The following is a 15,968-nucleotide window of genomic DNA, read 5'->3' on the forward strand; positions in this document are numbered from 1 at the left end:
AGATTGTACGAAATTACGAAACTAAGCCACTCGCTTCGCTCGCGGCTTAAGAAAAGAACAGATTCGAAAAAAGATTGTACGAAATTACGAAACTAAGCCACTCGCTTCGCTTGCGGCTTAAGAAAAGAACAGATTCGAAAAAAGATTGTACGAAATTACGAAACTAAGCCACTCGCTTCGCTTGCGGCTTAAGAAAAGAACAGATTCGAAAAAAGATTGTACGAAATTACGAAACTAAGCCACTCGCTTCGCTTGCGGCTTAAGAAAAGAACAGATTCGAAAAAAGATTGTACGAAATTACGAAACTAAGCCGCAAGCGAAGCGAGCGGCTTAAGAAAAGAACAGATTCGAAAAAAGATTGTACGAAATTACGAAACTAAGCCGCAAGCGAAGCGAGCGGCTTAAGAAAAGAACAGATTCGAAAAAAGATTGTACGAAATTACGAAACTAAGCCACTCGCTTCGCTTGCGGCTTAAGAAAAGAACAGATTCGAAAAAAGATTGTATGAAATTACGAAACTAAGCCGCAAGCGAAGCGAGCGGCTTAAGAAAAGAACAGATTCGAAAAAAGATTGTACGAAATTACGAAACTAAGCCACTCGCTTCGCTTGCGGCTTAAGAAAAGAACAGATTCGAAAAAAGATTGTACGAAATTACGAAACTAAGCCACTCGCTTCGCTTGCGGCTTAAGAAAAGAACAGATTCGAAAAAAGATTGTACGAAATTACGAAACTAAGCCGCTCGCTTCGCTTGCGGCTTAAGAAAAGAACAGATTCGAAAAAAGATTGTACGAAATTACGAAACTAAGCCGCAAGCGAAGCGAGCGGCTTAAGAAAAGAACAGATTCGAAAAAAGATTGTACGAAATTACGAAACTAAGCCACTCGCTTCGCTTGCGGCTTAAGAAAAGAACAGATTCGAAAAAAGATTGTACGAAATTACGAAACTAAGCCACTCGCTTCGCTTGCGGCTTAAGAAAAGAACAAATTCGAAAAAAGATTGTACGAAATTACGAAACTAAGCCGCAAGCGAAGCGAGCGGCTTAAGAAAAGAACAGATTCGAAAAAAGATTGTACGAAATTACGAAACTAAGCCGCTCGCTTCGCTTGCGGCTTAAGAAAAGAACAGATTCGAAAAAAGATTGTACGAAATTACGAAACTAAGCCACTCGCTTCGCTTGCGGCTTAAGAAAAGAACAGATTCGAAAAAAGATTGTACGAAATTACGAAACTAAGCCACTCGCTTCGCTTGCGGCTTAAGAAAAGAACAGATTCGAAAAAAGATTGTACGAAATTACGAAACTAAGCCACTCGCTTCGCTCGCGGCTTAAGAAAAGAACAGATTCGAAAAAAGATTGTACGAAATTACGAAACTAAGCCACTCGCTTCGCTCGCGGCTTAAGAAAAGAACAGATTCGAAAAAAGATTGTACGAAATTACGAAACTAAGCCGCAAGCGAAGCGAGCGGCTTAAGAAAAGAACAGATTCGAAAAAAGATTGTACGAAATTACGAAACTAAGCCACTCGCTTCGCTTGCGGCTTAAGAAAAGAACAGATTCGAAAAAGATTGTACGAAATTACGAAACTAAGCCACTCGCTTCGCTTGCGGCTTAAGAAAAGAACAGATTCGAAAAAAGATTGTACGAAATTACGAAACTAAGCCACTCGCTTCGCTTGCGGCTTAAGAAAAGAACAGATTCGAAAAAAGATTGTACGAAATTACGAAACTAAGCCACTCGCTTCGCTCGCGGCTTAAGAAAAGAACAGATTCGAAAAAAGATTGTACGAAATTACGAAACTAAGCCGCAAGCGAAGCGAGCGGCTTAAGAAAAGAACAGATTCGAAAAAAGATTGTACGAAATTACGAAACTAAGCCACTCGCTTCGCTTGCGGCTTAAGAAAAGAACAGATTCGAAAAAAGATTGTACGAAATTACGAAACTAAGCCACTCGCTTCGCTTGCGGCTTAAGAAAAGAACAGATTCGAAAAAAGATTGTACGAAATTACGAAACTAAGCCTCGCTTCGCTTGCGGCTTAAGAAAAGAACAGATTCGAAAAAAGATTGTACGAAATTACGAAACTAAGCACTCGCTTCGCTTGCGGCTTAAGAAAAGAACAAATTCGAAAAAAGATTGTACGAAATTACGAAACTAAGCCGCAGCGAAGCGAGCGGCTTAAGAAAAGAACAGATTCGAAAAAAGATTGTACGAAATTACGAAACTAGCCCGCTCGCTTCGCTTGCGGCTTAAGAAAAGAACAGATTCGAAAAAAGATTGTACGAAATTACGAAACTAAGCCACTCGCTTCGCTTGCGGCTTAAGAAAAGAACAGATTCGAAAAAAGATTGTACGAAATTACGAAACTAAGCCACTCGCTTCGCTTGCGGCTTAAGAAAAGAACAGATTCGAAAAAAGATTGTACGAAATTACGAAACTAAGCCACTCGCTTCGCTTGCGGCTTAAGAAAAGAACAGATTCGAAAAAAGATTGTACGAAATTACGAAACTAAGCCACTCGCTTCGCTCGCGGCTTAAGAAAAGAACAGATTCGAAAAAAGATTGTACGAAATTACGAAACTAAGCCGCAAGCGAAGCGAGCGGCTTAAGAAAAGAACAGATTCGAAAAAAGATTGTACGAAATTACGAAACTAAGCCACTCGCTTCGCTTGCGGCTTAAGAAAAGAACAGATTCGAAAAAAGATTGTACGAAATTACGAAACTAAGCCACTCGCTTCGCTTGCGGCTTAAGAAAAGAACAGATTCGAAAAAAGATTGTACGAAATTACGAAACTAAGCCACTCGCTTCGCTTGCGGCTTAAGAAAAGAACAGATTCGAAAAAAGATTGTACGAAATTACGAAACTAAGCGCAAGCGAAGCGAGCGGCTTAAGAAAAGAACAGATTCGAAAAAAGATTGTACGAAATTACGAAACTAAGCCACTCGCTTCGCTTGCGGCTTAAGAAAAGAACAGATTCGAAAAAAGATTGTACGAAATTACGAAACTAAGCCGCTCGCTTCGCTTGCGGCTTAAGAAAAGAACAAATTCGAAAAAAGATTGTACGAAATTACGAAACTAAGCCGCTCGCTTCGCTTGCGCTTAAGAAAAGAACAGATTCGAAAAATTGTACGAAATTACGAAACTAAGCCACTCGCTTCGCTTGCGGCTTAGAAAGAACAGATTCGAAAAAGATTGTACGAAATTACGAAACTAGCCGCTCGCTTCGCTCGCGGTTTAAGTAAACAACATATTTCAGATTATCGATACTAAAAATTTTTTATTGGGGTATTATTATTGTCGTCTGGCGGTTTTAGACGACAATGCGAATTTTCAAATAATAGGATTTTTAGCCAGATAAAGAGCTACTCCATATATCATGCGTGTTTGCATACTATATACATAGATGGAATTGATGTTCTTCCTTTATTTAGGTACCGAAACATGCTTGAAAAATCTATTTTTTAGACGACAATGATAATTTTGTTACTTTTCCAGACGACAATAATAATTTGTCACCTTTTTAGACGACAATAATAATTTTGTCACTTTTTACAGACGACAATAAAACATCCTCTTTTTTATTTTATTACATTTTTTTTGCATTTTTTTAAAGCTTCTTAACTTAAATCATGGAATGTCTCAAAGACAAAAATAGCATACAGCATGTAAAGCTAAAGAAAGATAATCATAATTAATACCTTAATTTTTAATATTACGCATTTTTAGGTGCAAAATTTAAAAACATTCTAATACAATAGAGCAGTTTCCAAAAGTAGCATACAGCATGCAAAGCTAAAGAAAGATAATCATAATTAATACCTTAATTTTTAATATTACGCATTTTTAGGTGCAAAATTTAAAAACATTCTAATACAATAGAGCAGTTTCCAAAAGTAGCATACAGCATGCAAAGCTAAAGAAAGATAATCATAATTAATACCTTAATTTTTAATATTACGCATTTTTAGGTGCAAAATTTAAAAACATTCTAATACAATAGAGCAGTTTCCAAAAGTAGCATACAGCATGTAAAGCTAAAGAAAGATAATCATAATTAATACCTTAATTTTTAATATTACGCATTTTTAGGTGCAAAATTTAAAAACATTCTAATACAATAGAGCAGTTTCCAAAAGTAGCATACAGCATGTAAAGCTAAAGAAAGATAATCATAATTAATACCTTTAAAGTTTAAAATCTTGATTTTTTTTAAAATCAAATATTTATAACTTTAATACATACAGCTTAAACCTTATACTTGTTTTCTCTTGTGAGAAAGCAATCTTACAAAGCTAACAATCCTAAAAAATAAAGAATTAAAATTTAATAATTTAATCTAAAATTAAAATCAAAATTAAATAAAATGAGTTCTTTGTAATAATACTTTCAAGGTAGGATATATTTTAGTGGGATCTATTGAGTCATCACTAACAGCATTGAGCAATCTATTGAGCATTGAAATACTCTCGATTTTTCTTTGTCTTTTTACATCAATTTCTGCGTTAGTTGCTTTTTCCATGATCCTAATGACACGGTCATCTGCTGGATTTTGATCAATTTTGAGTTTGATAACGAAAGATGGTATCACTTTTGTATAAATTTCTATAATAACATCATCAATTCTGAGATTTTTTCGATCAGGAAAATAGTCATGTTTGAGTGTTCTAAAATGAGCTTCGGCAATATTGTTAGTTGCGTCGCCTTCACGCCTGTCACGAGCAATCCATCTTGATATGTTGTAACGCCATTGTCTGTTAAAGTATTGAGATGCTGTTGGATCTGTGTCGAGCAACTCCAGAACTTGATCATAGGCAGCATTTGCTTCTTCCTCATGTTCTGCATCTAATTTGAAGACTAAATCCTTCATCAAATTATAGAATTGTTCAAATTTTTCTTGAGAAGAAAACTTATTTGATTTGCGAAGAATTGCACGAAGAACATGTACTCCGCACCAAAGTATTTGAGCTTGTGGAATGCTTTCTTCTATTGCTTGAGCTATCTGTGGAGCACAGTCCATGCTAATGTATTCTGGCTCAATTGTTACCCATCTGAGATAGGCGCACACGCAAACTTGAATGTTTTGATAAGTGTCTGGTTGACAAAAGAAATATAAAAAAGGGAAAATGTGAAAATCTTTGATTTTGCCAGTAAATGCATACAATGGAATGTTTGATCGCAACAATTTATAGGTGCTGTCTATATGAAATGTCTTGATACTATGCGCATAAGCTTTGCCTTCAAAAGGCGCGTAATAGAAACACATATTATTGTCTGAGACTTCAAATGCAATGAGATCATCTGGAGATTCTTCTTGTACTGTCTGAACAAAGATTTGCAATGACACAACATCGTCAGGAGAATATCTAGTTTGAAGAGCATGTATTCTCTCTGCAAATCGTTTGATTGCACGTGGTTTTTGAGCGTACATCTCTGGAATGGACGGACCTGTAAGAGGAATTTCAAGATCTTTGAATGCATTTAGCTGTGCTATCGCTCTTTGATTGTCATCTGTTTGGAAGTAATGTTCTAAATATTTGCGATAAAAGACAGACAAATATTGACTTTTGTCATTTGGGGCGGAATGATCATGTTCTTCAACTATTTTGATTAGTTTGTATTTATTTTGATCCAATATTGCAACATTAAAATGTGCAGGACATTTTGGATATTTGCAGTGGAATGAAATCTGAGATCTTTCTTTCCTGACACGTTCACCATATCCATAATGTGCTTGTATTTCTTGTTTAACTCCAAATTTACAAAGATCCATAACAGTAAAGATAGTTTCTTCTTCTAATTCCATTTGAAATTGAAATGAAAATTAAAAATTCAGAAATTTGAATAGATTTGGTCTGTAATTAAATGAGAATAGCAGTTTGTTCGTCATTGTTTGAGGCAAGAGTATTATAGGAATATTATATGATGGATTTGAGTTGCATATAAAGAGTGCAAAAGGATAAAGAGAGAAATTTTGTTAGATTAAATTATTAAATTTTAATTCTTTATTTTTTAGGATTGTTAGCTTTGTAAGATTGCTTTCTCACAAGAGAAAACAAGTATAAGGTTTAAGCTGTATGTATTAAAGTTATAAATATTTGATTTAAAAAAAATCAAGATTTTAAACTTTAAAGGTATTAATTATGATTATCTTTCTTTAGCTTTACATGCTGTATGCTACTTTTGGAAACTGCTCTATTGTATTAGAATGTTTTTAAATTTTGCACCTAAAAATGCGTAATATTAAAAAATTAAGGTATTAATTATGATTATCTTTCTTTAGCTTTACATGCTGTATGCTACTTTTGTCTTTGAGACATTCCATGATTTAAGTTAAGAAGCTAAATTCTGAAGTTTACATGATCCTCTCGTGTGCACCCTTAAAAAAATGCAAAAAAATTGAATATTTTACTGACTGGGCAAATTTGTCGCCGCCCCGTTATATTTGTCACTTTTGCTTTTTTATCATGATAAATCATTAATTCTTCATAATGTGGCCTGTTCCAAATGAGAATAAATATTCTTTCAAAACTAAATCCGGGTCAGTTGAATTATCTTTTGTTAAATATCAAAATTATACAACTGCACCTATTATTGTTGAAGATTTAAGTTTTACTTGTTCTAGTTTAATCTTCAAATTATGTTTTTCTGATAATAACAATAATTCCCCTAGTAATATTTATTATAAAGGATTCAGTTTCATAGCCAATGTTTTATTTTCATCTGATTGTACATCCTCCAAAGGTGTTCAAATATACACTACAATGTCTAACTATGCAAATCATATATTAGAATGCAATGATGTTTCTAATGTTATGTCGGAATCAATAACGAGCTCTTTTGTATTTTTTTATGGAAATATTAGTTAGTATGGTTATCTTGGGTACGGCGGCACTGCGTTCCACCTTACTCAATATAACCTTAAATATTTACAAAACCAGTAACGTATATTTTACAACACGAACGCAAAAACTAACTTAACCTTAAATATTTACAAAGCCGCCAACCACTTCACTAACGAACTCACTAATGTAAAAAATAAACGTTCTCACTATCGTTCTCACTAACGACTTCACTAATGTTCTCATAAATTTTCCTCAATATCTTCATCATCAGTGTTAACCCTATTGTAGTCATACTTGAAGCCATAAACTTTCTCTAACTTCTTAACGTACAATTTACATAACTTACCTTCGTCATCGTATGGTTTAATGATATAACTATTTCTATCTTTATACACAGTCAATGAAAAGTCAACTGGTCTCGGATGTATTTGAAAGAACATGTTATGCTCAGGAAGGAAGAATAAATGTTTAAATGTATGTTTGTTATATGTTTTGATTTGTATGAGTTGCTTTTGTTCTGTCATTTACATCCAAATAAAATAAAAAATAAAATAAAAAATAAAATAAAAAATAAAATAAAAAATAAAATAAAAAATAAACTTAAAAATTAATGATATCACCACCCTCACACGTATGAAAACATAGCGCAAAAATAAATTTAGGTGAAGTGGTGAGATCTCACCTGTTTTTTCACCTCTTTTTTCACCCGTTGAATTCATTACTTTATAACTCTCTTCCTTTCTCCAACTCTTCTAACTTCTTCTTAAGTTCAGCAATGTTGTCCTCATGAAGTTTAATCTTTCTCAAAATTCCTTCTTTATCTAATGGTTGCTTTATCTTTCTAAACTGAACTCTACCATCCTTCATAGTATGAATGTAAAAACCTTCTGGAATAGTTCCTGATTTAATGTATTCTACCAAAAACTTTTGTTTCATTGCTTCAGTGACTTTAGTCGTCATTTCAATCAAATAAAAATTTTAATATTAAATAAAAATAACGTTATTTTTTCAGTAAGGAAACGCAGGAGTTTTACGATTTATTTGAGGCGTGGGTTCTGGTTTAAATGTTGGAGTCGGTTTAGGAGTTGACTTTTGAACAGGAGTTTGTACTTCCATAGGTTCAGGAGTTATTGAAGGTTTTGCTTGTGAAGGCGTTGGTTTTGGCGAATGTGTTGGAGTTTGTTTAACTTCAGCTACTTCAGTATTATTTATAACATTTGCTTTATTTCTTTTCAACATCATAACTGCTCCTGCTGTAGCTAGCAAACCTAGTGGGAGACCATATCTTATATAAGGACTTGACCAAATGCTATTTTTGACAGGAGCTGGTGGAACACCTAACCTTGGTGAAACTGCTCTTTGCCATTGTGCAGCTCGTAAGAAATATTCAATAGGTGCTCCATAATCGTTTGGTAAAGTTTGTTTCATAGATGGTGAAGGTTCGCGAGAGCTTGATGAAGAACTCATTTATAAGCTTTAAAAATAAACGTTCATCCTTTATTCCTCACTGTCGTCCGTGGCTAAGTTATAGTCATCTAATCTTATTATGGGGATGCCATTAGCACGCACCTGAATGGCAAAGCAACAATCCCTCATAAATCCAATAAGTGGCTTTGGTACGTTTTCAGTTGCTAGTTCAATAGGTCCTTTAACAGACAATTTGTATGTTATTGGAGCAGTAGATGTTTGACCTTGTTGGAAGCAAAAGTCCACTTCTGTTGGAAAACCACATAAGAAATGTGTGTTGTCATAGCTATCCCATTTATGTTCCACACTACCATCATCCACCAATGACCTCATAACATCTTCATTAAATCCTATCATATCATTGTTTGTATTGCAAGCGTTCGCAACCATTTCATAAAATACAGGTCCATATGATTTTTCAGGTTCTGCAGGCATATTTCCATAAGCTCCCATGGAAAGCTGAAGATATTTAAACTTAGGGTTCTCAAAATTAACATAATAGTTGTCTTTCTTTCTAAATAGTGCCCAAATACTTTTAACATTAATAGGCGTATAAGCTGCTGTAAATGTTGCACTTGAACTATCTGTATTCTTTGAGAATGAACCGTCCATAGGAATCCAATCCATAACTTTAACAGGAAAACATAAAGCCTCGTTTGTATAATGTTCTACAAGTTCTGTATAAATGTTAGGGTCTAAAGAGAATGACTTTGAATGAATGAAACATTCATTAAAATCCATCTTTGTTCGAAATAGTTGCTGGGTTACAGTTGTAATAGTAACTGTTCCACTAGCTTCTACTGCCTTCGTTATCATAGTGAATGGTTCATTCCATGGAACAAATTTATTTGTCGGTGGATTTGAATCTGAAGCAAATGCAACTTTAAGAGTTGGATTGAAAGCAATGATATCATTTACAGATATAGATGTGCATTGTAAGGCGTCGCTACTGAACTTTACTTTAAGCTGAATGTTTCCTGCAAAAGCTGGAATAAATCTTATAGCTTCTAATGGTAAAAACTTTCTAACAGGAATTCTTAAACGAAGCTTAAAATCAAATGATTTTCCTGCTGTAATTGGACCACTAACAATTTGTCCTGTTCTGCATGTTCCCGAATGACTCCATACATCTTCATGTCGAGTCTTTGAGAAAACATCTACTTTCTTTATTTGTTCGGTAGTTTGTGAGTTTGAAGTTATATATGCTTCTTCTCTTGCGTTGTCTTTAGAATATACGATACGACCATTTGCAAGGATTTGATATCCAGCAACTGCATAGAAAGCGTCATCGAAACCAATCCAAAATCCTGGTGGGTTTGTTTTATTGGAACCTGAACCAATTTCTTTATCTACAATAAATTGACCTTCCATTTTATACGTAATGAATGTATTGTAAAGGTCCAACATATTTTCACCAGGAGGTGAGAGATTGAATGTTACCCATGTGTTATCTTTAGCAGTTCCAGGTTGTGATGGAATCTTTGCGTCAGAATATTTTCTATTAGTGTCACCAATTTGAACTGCATTGTCTATGATATCGAAATATGAGCGAATCTGATGAATATGCTCTGCTGGAGTAAATTCGTTTAGCTGTTCGTTCTGCATGTATTTACTTCAGATAAAAATATCTATTTACTTCATTATTCTCACTCTTCTTCTTGGCATTCGTGGTGGAAGTTGTTTTCTTGACATTTTCAATGAACTGTACATTCTCTTTTGTCTCAACTTCTTTCACTGGCGGGTCAGGGTTCTTTGACTCGGTTTGTTTTTCAATGAAATTCACGAACTTTGCAATAAGCTCTTGGTTCGTTATTGAAAGTACATCTGGCTTCTTTTCTTCTTGTTCTTTTGGTGGCTCAGTTTGAACAGAAGGTTTTATATGGACTTCATGGACTTCACCCTTGCCATGCACCTTAATGTTGTCGCTCTCTGCATTCGCTAATGGTACCTTTCTTTTTCTTACGTATATTTTACCATCTTTACTCTGACTTACGTAATAGAAAGGATGTTGTATTCCTCTTGCGTCATTTAATATAATAGACTCTCGCTCTGATTTTGACAAGCTCATTTTACATCGGTTAAAGTTTTAATTTTGTTTTTTATCTGCAATCAAATGACTCAGACAAGCCCTACGGACAAGACCCAAGGTGTCATAGATGTTGAAGCATTGAAGAAAGAAATTCGTGAGCAAATTTTATCCGAACTGAAGGAACAAAAACAAGAACAAAAGCCAGAGAGACCAAAGAGAAAACTTAGTGAAAAACAACTTGCTGCATTAGCTGCTGGAAGACAAAAGAACCCACGTTTGCTGGCAAAGAAAGCTAGAGAAGAAGCTGAAGCAAAGAAAGAGTAAATGGTTTATTTTTATCCGAACTAAATGTATAGACAAATACCTTTATCTGTTGCGTTCAGTAGTGAAAACCCTGACGTCAAAATAAAGGGGAACAGAGTAACGTTTAAGTTTCCAACAGACTGGATTGTGAACATAAATGAAGAGAAGTACATTGGCATAACATCTATGTATATAACACGTGCTTTCAGAAAGGTTGACTTTATACTTCAAGTCGAGATAGAAAATGACGAACAGTCTTTAAGCGCCCAAAACATTCACATATACAAATACTTTAAAGACGATACAACATTGTTGCAATGTATGATTTCATTTAATGAGATGTTCGAGAAAAGTTCAACATTGAAGTACAAACTTTACAGCCTTTACGTGAGTTTCTTGCACAACTGAAAGAAGAAGGTAGTCAGCCACAACTTATAGACTTTCATTATGAATTTAATGAAAATGAAGATGGAACTCATGACTGTCAATTCATTGTATTCTCACCATTCAATGAAGTCGCTAAAGAGAAAAAAATCCATTACGTATAAGATTTCAAATCTCCGAACCAAGTGATGATTTAAGAATGTTTTCAATTATGATGCAATGCTTCCGAGGAAAAATGAATTTTCAAAGATTGTAACACCTGGCATTTGGGATAGAAAGCAAGCTATATTATATTCAAACTTAAGTAAAGGAGTTGAAAATGAGTTCATTGGTCATACAAGAACTTCACCACTTCCTAACCCTAAATACTATAAATTAACTGGCTTCAATCGTGAGTTTTGGATAGACATGTTCTCCACTCATGACCATAAATGTCCAGTGTTCTTGCCTCCAGACCATAAGGACTGTCTCTACATTGAAGCACAACTCTTAAACTCTACCATCGCAGTATTGTAAAATCTACGCTAGCTTTATTTTTTCTGAAAATTTTTATTTGAGTGAAAGGCATGGAAGGTGAAGGACATTGGCAAACACTCGAACATGACAATGACTATGAAATCTTTTCAGAGTACCCTTATCAATTAGACGTATAAGCAATAAAAGAGTTGTTAGTGAGTTTGACCAAGGAGATGGTTATATTTGTGTAAATTTAAACAAACACAAGCTGATGAAACATAGAATAGTTGCAGAAACTTTCATTCCGAACCCTGAAGGACTTCGTGAAGTAGACCATATAAACAGAGACAGAGGAGACTTTCATATCTCGAACTTAAGATGGACGACAAGAAGAGAAAACATGAGAAATATTTCTGGTTCAAATGGCTATTGGTTTGACATTGTTGACTCTCTTCCTGAAGACGCTGTTGAAATTATACAATACTCATATCACACGTTAGAAAATTACTACTATGTCCCAAGTGAAGATGTCTTTTACTATTTCATGGGAACTCAATACAGACGAATGAATGTCTTAAGACAGTATAGCAAAGATTATATAAACATTACAGATGTAGAAGGAAGAAGAACAAAGCTGTCTATTGCAAAGTTTAAGAGAGACAATGGTTATACATAAATGACAAAAATATATGACCTCATGGGCTTCGCCCTTGCCGCTAGCGGCTTATTTTTATCATGAATGTCTCACTGCTGACAAAAATAAATGACCTCAGAACTTAAGCTTTCTTATGAATGAAGTCTTAGTCTGAATAGAAAAGTTAAACTTTTCAGCAAAGCAAGGACTAGAAGACTTACATAAGTCAAATCCAATCTCTTGACCGTCATAAAGTGCTTTGTAAAGTTTCATTAAACTGAACTCAGAGTCTTTGTCATATGTTCCAACAGGTATGTGAATGTTCTTATCTTCATTGTAATAGCATTGTATAGCTTCAGGAAACATTTCATTAGCTGTTAAAGCAAGAACGTCTTGTTTTACACCTTTACAACGTGCATGGAATGCAACTTCATTTAAATCGTTAGTGAGTAAGTCTATGTAAGTCTTCTTTCCACAAAATATTGACTTGTATGCTAAACTTTGTTTTCCAGGTGTTATTTCTGCGAAGTCAGAATGGAACTGACCTAATGTTTTACCAATAAGTTCTCTACCGTATCTCTTCTGAAATTCCTGAGCTAACAGTGGGATGTCTTCATTGAAAATATGCATGCTATCACAGTCCTGGTAAAAGATTTGAAGTCCCATGTCCTCTGCAGTACAGAATACTTCATTCATAATACGTTTTGACATAGACAGAATATTAACACCAAGTGGACAGAAGTTAAAGTGTCTGCAAATGCTTTTCGTTAGCTTGAAAATAGTTTTATCTGAACCATCCAAACCTTCGAACTTCACTATATGGTTGTAATTTCTTATAGCATATCTTATAGCATCTTTGTCATTTACTATGGTTATTTTTGACTCAATAGGAGATAGAATAGTTTTGCCATAAATGCTGTTCAGAATGAGTTTTATAATTTCTTGTAAGGGGTTTTCTTCTTTCTTATACTTTAACCTTAACTCAAACAACTTCTTTACTTCATCTCTTATTCTCATATCTCTGTTTCCATCGTAATAGTATCCTTGCAACACTTCACATTTGACACCTTGATATTTTATGAGGTCTTGTAATGTTATATGGTCAACATACATGAGACAGCAAGTGTTTGAACTTCTTGGAACGTTAAGTTCTGGATTTAGTTCAGGGTCGCAAACTATTAAATGAAAGTGTCTGGGTATACCAATCTCTGTTATCTTAATGAGAACAAAGAAGCCAGACATAAACTTTTCACCAATGGGTTCCTTTTGGTCATCATCGAATAAATGTCTCATGAGATACTCTGTGCTTAACATCTCATCCTTCAATACTTTTGGAATACCTTCTAAAGTATAAAGTCTTGCTATAGCTGAAGGATATAATGAAACAGTGTCGAAGTCAGCAATGAGTTTCTTTTGCTCTTTTGTTTCATGTTATCTGACAACATACATCTTCCACCTTGAATGCATCTCGAAATAAATTCTCTTGGTTTATTTGAGAGGTCATAAAGATTTCCATTCGGGAAGTATACTCTGTTCTCAAACAATTTGTTAGCAATAGAACAAATACTAACGTAGTCATAAACGTTTAAATCAAATCTTTCAATAAGTCATTGCGGAACTTTACAAAACCTTCTCTTAAAATTCTTACATCTTGTTTGCAGTAAAACGTGCTATATTTTTCTAAGTCGAAGTGGTTTTCATCTATTCTGCAACCTTTGATGGAATCTATGTTCTTCATAAATGTATCTGCATCATGGATAAACTTACATGCTTCAGAAATGACACCAGTTCTGTTGTCATTTGCTAACAAAACACTGCTGTAGTAGTTATATGGAAATACTTCTTTCGGTCCTGTTTGTAAGTTAAACATAGCAGGAAATAGTTTAAGCTTCTTATTTATAACACTGTAAGAGTCTTTTATAATAATTGCCCGTCCTTTATATAAGCCAGTTATTTGCATTGTTCGTGAACCTTTAATGATGGGAGTTCCTTTCACTTCTGTCATGTGTCTTAAGATGAAGTTTATGTCATAACTGAGGTTATGGAAATATATTAAACTCTTGTCAGGAAGTCTTTCCAAAAATTCTGTTGCACAGTTTTGACCCCAAATGCTTTCACTAACTGAACCATCTTCACTGTCATAACAGATGTTAAAAGCTTTATGAAAGCCATCCGTACTACACTCAAAGTCAGCAAAGAAAACGTGCTCAGGTATGAATTTACATTTAGCTTTATTTACTTCTTTTGACTCTGCTTTCTTCTTCAGTTGTACACAATACTTTGGAGCATATGTCAAATCTTTAAATGGTGCAAGGTTCTGTTTATATAAGTCAGTAGTATATGTGAAAAGTTCTCCATAAGAAATAGGTTCGAAATATTTGCACTCCACAATGTTTTCATAACATCCCATAACGGTGTTGTTCTATCATAACGAACTACATATTTATCTTCTCTCTTTGTATAAATCTTCATCTGTTTCTCAATGTTCATTCCACCACAAGCTTTGAGAATTTCTTTATAGTTTCGAATGAAGTATGTTGTCATTGGTAATCTTTCATTTAGCATGTAGTGGTCTTCAACAAGAAGTAAGTCAATAGTTCTAACAGTTTCGCATTCTTTTGGTATATATCTCTTTTTCATTATGTCTTGACTCATTGAAATAACCAATGGTAACATTAAATGATATACCTGTTGCGTCAGAAATTTCTTGTACTTTACTTTGAGGAAAGTCTCTAACACGAATGACTTCTCTCATGTGGTCAATAGTTTCTTCATTTACTCCAGCCTGAATGCAAGCATAAACGAAACAATTGTCCTCTGTCATAAGTGTTGCAGTTCTTTTGTTCAGTTCATTGAAGATTTGGTAGCGTTCAAGATTTATAGGTAATGTGCAAAGATACTTCCAGAACTGACCGCTTCTCTTCTTATAAAACTTCTTTTCACCATTATCTTTCCAAAAGCTTTCTATAAGTGCTGGGTTTCCTGTTTGCTTAAGAGCTTCCAAAATGGCTTTCTGGTCATTTGTCAGTGTGCTTTCATCTCTATATGGTCTCTTTTTTGGTTTGCCTTTCTTTCATCTGACATCGTTAAGCCTTCATATTCTGTTAAATCATACATCTTTATTTCGGTAAGATTCTTTATGTTTGTCAAGAAGAAGTCATAGTGCATTTCAACAATACCTGCGGCATTTGCTTCTATCTCTGATATAAAGTTCTCCTTCAAGAGCTGATGTAGTAATGTTCCAATATTATTGAGGTTTAACGTAGAACATTCATACTTTCCACCAAGTTTATAACATACCATCCATCTCTGTTGTGAGTTTATTTTAATTTTCTCTAAGAGTCTCATGAAAACCTTACCGAAATGTTTGTGTAAGTAGTCTCTGTTTGGTTCATCTAAAGCTTCGATGTTAAAGTCAATGAGTCTATTGCCTGACTTCACATTTCTCTTCCTATTCTCTTCATCTTTCTTTAACCATCTCTCACCTTCTTTTGGTTTGTCGTCAATGGAACGAATGACATCGTTAGCTTTGCGAACTTGTTCTATAGCGCTCTTAAACATCTCTCTTCTCTGTTGTTTCAGTGTGTCGTCTCTTCTTCTTGTTTCACCAACGTTCGCATTTGTTATGTCAAACATCTCTTGACGAACATCATGCGAAAGAGCTTTACGAGTATGACCAACGTTCGCATTTGTTATGTCAAACATTTCTCTTCTTACTTCATGCGAAAGAGCTTTACGAGTATGACCAACGTTCGCATTTGTTATGTCAAACATCTCTCTTCTTACTTCATGAGGTACTGAACGTCTATGATATAAGTCAATAGCAACGTCATTTAAAGGAAATGCTATTGCATGGACTT

General features: G+C 34.5%; 5 protein-coding genes and 2 pseudogenes across 7 annotated transcripts, besides 3 other annotated features; 1 reads left to right on the top strand and 6 right to left on the bottom strand.

The window, feature by feature from the left end:
- Positions 1-3,272: part of a mobile genetic element that runs on past the window's edge.
- A 297-nt stretch (positions 3,273-3,569) lies between these two features.
- Positions 3,570-6,428: a mobile genetic element.
- TVAGG3_0451680 (MULE transposase domain-containing protein) lies at positions 4,438-5,010 on the bottom strand (the record flags this gene model as incomplete). The annotated part of the gene is made up of 1 exon (XM_051234644.1): positions 4,438-5,010. A coding segment is annotated over one exon (573 nt), but the record flags the coding sequence as incomplete, so codon positions are not given.
- Positions 6,429-6,853: 425 nt separating the features above from the next.
- Positions 6,854-15,968: part of a mobile genetic element that runs on past the window's edge.
- TVAGG3_0451700 (kinase C-related family) lies at positions 7,844-8,074 on the bottom strand (the record flags this gene model as incomplete). The annotated part of the gene is made up of 1 exon (XM_001295517.2): positions 7,844-8,074. One exon carries the CDS (start codon positions 8,072-8,074, stop codon positions 7,844-7,846), a length of 231 nt encoding a protein of 76 aa, XP_001295518.2.
- TVAGG3_0451710 (uncharacterized protein) lies at positions 8,333-8,755 on the bottom strand (the record flags this gene model as incomplete). The annotated part of the gene is made up of 1 exon (XM_051234645.1): positions 8,333-8,755. One exon carries the CDS (start codon positions 8,753-8,755, stop codon positions 8,333-8,335), a length of 423 nt encoding a protein of 140 aa, XP_051104375.1.
- Positions 11,875-12,150, top strand: TVAGG3_0451720 (uncharacterized protein; the record flags this gene model as incomplete). The annotated part of the gene is made up of 1 exon (XM_051234646.1): positions 11,875-12,150. The coding sequence occupies one exon, from the start codon at positions 11,875-11,877 to the stop codon at positions 12,148-12,150; it is 276 nt and encodes a 91-aa protein (XP_051104376.1).
- On the bottom strand, positions 12,261-13,221 carry TVAGG3_0451730 (organellar and viral DNA polymerase type B; the record flags this gene model as incomplete). Its single annotated transcript, XM_001315656.2, has 1 exon — positions 12,261-13,221. A coding segment is annotated over one exon (961 nt), but the record flags the coding sequence as incomplete, so codon positions are not given.
- On the bottom strand, positions 13,717-14,673 carry TVAGG3_0451740 (annotated as a pseudogene). Its single transcript has one exon. A coding segment is annotated over exon 1 (957 nt).
- TVAGG3_0451750 lies at positions 15,224-15,886 on the bottom strand (annotated as a pseudogene). The gene has a single exon. A coding segment is annotated over exon 1 (663 nt).

Source organism: Trichomonas vaginalis, chromosome V, assembly GCF_026262505.1.
Source record: "Trichomonas vaginalis G3 chromosome V, whole genome shotgun sequence".
Classification (NCBI taxonomy): Eukaryota; Parabasalia; order Trichomonadida; family Trichomonadidae; genus Trichomonas; species Trichomonas vaginalis.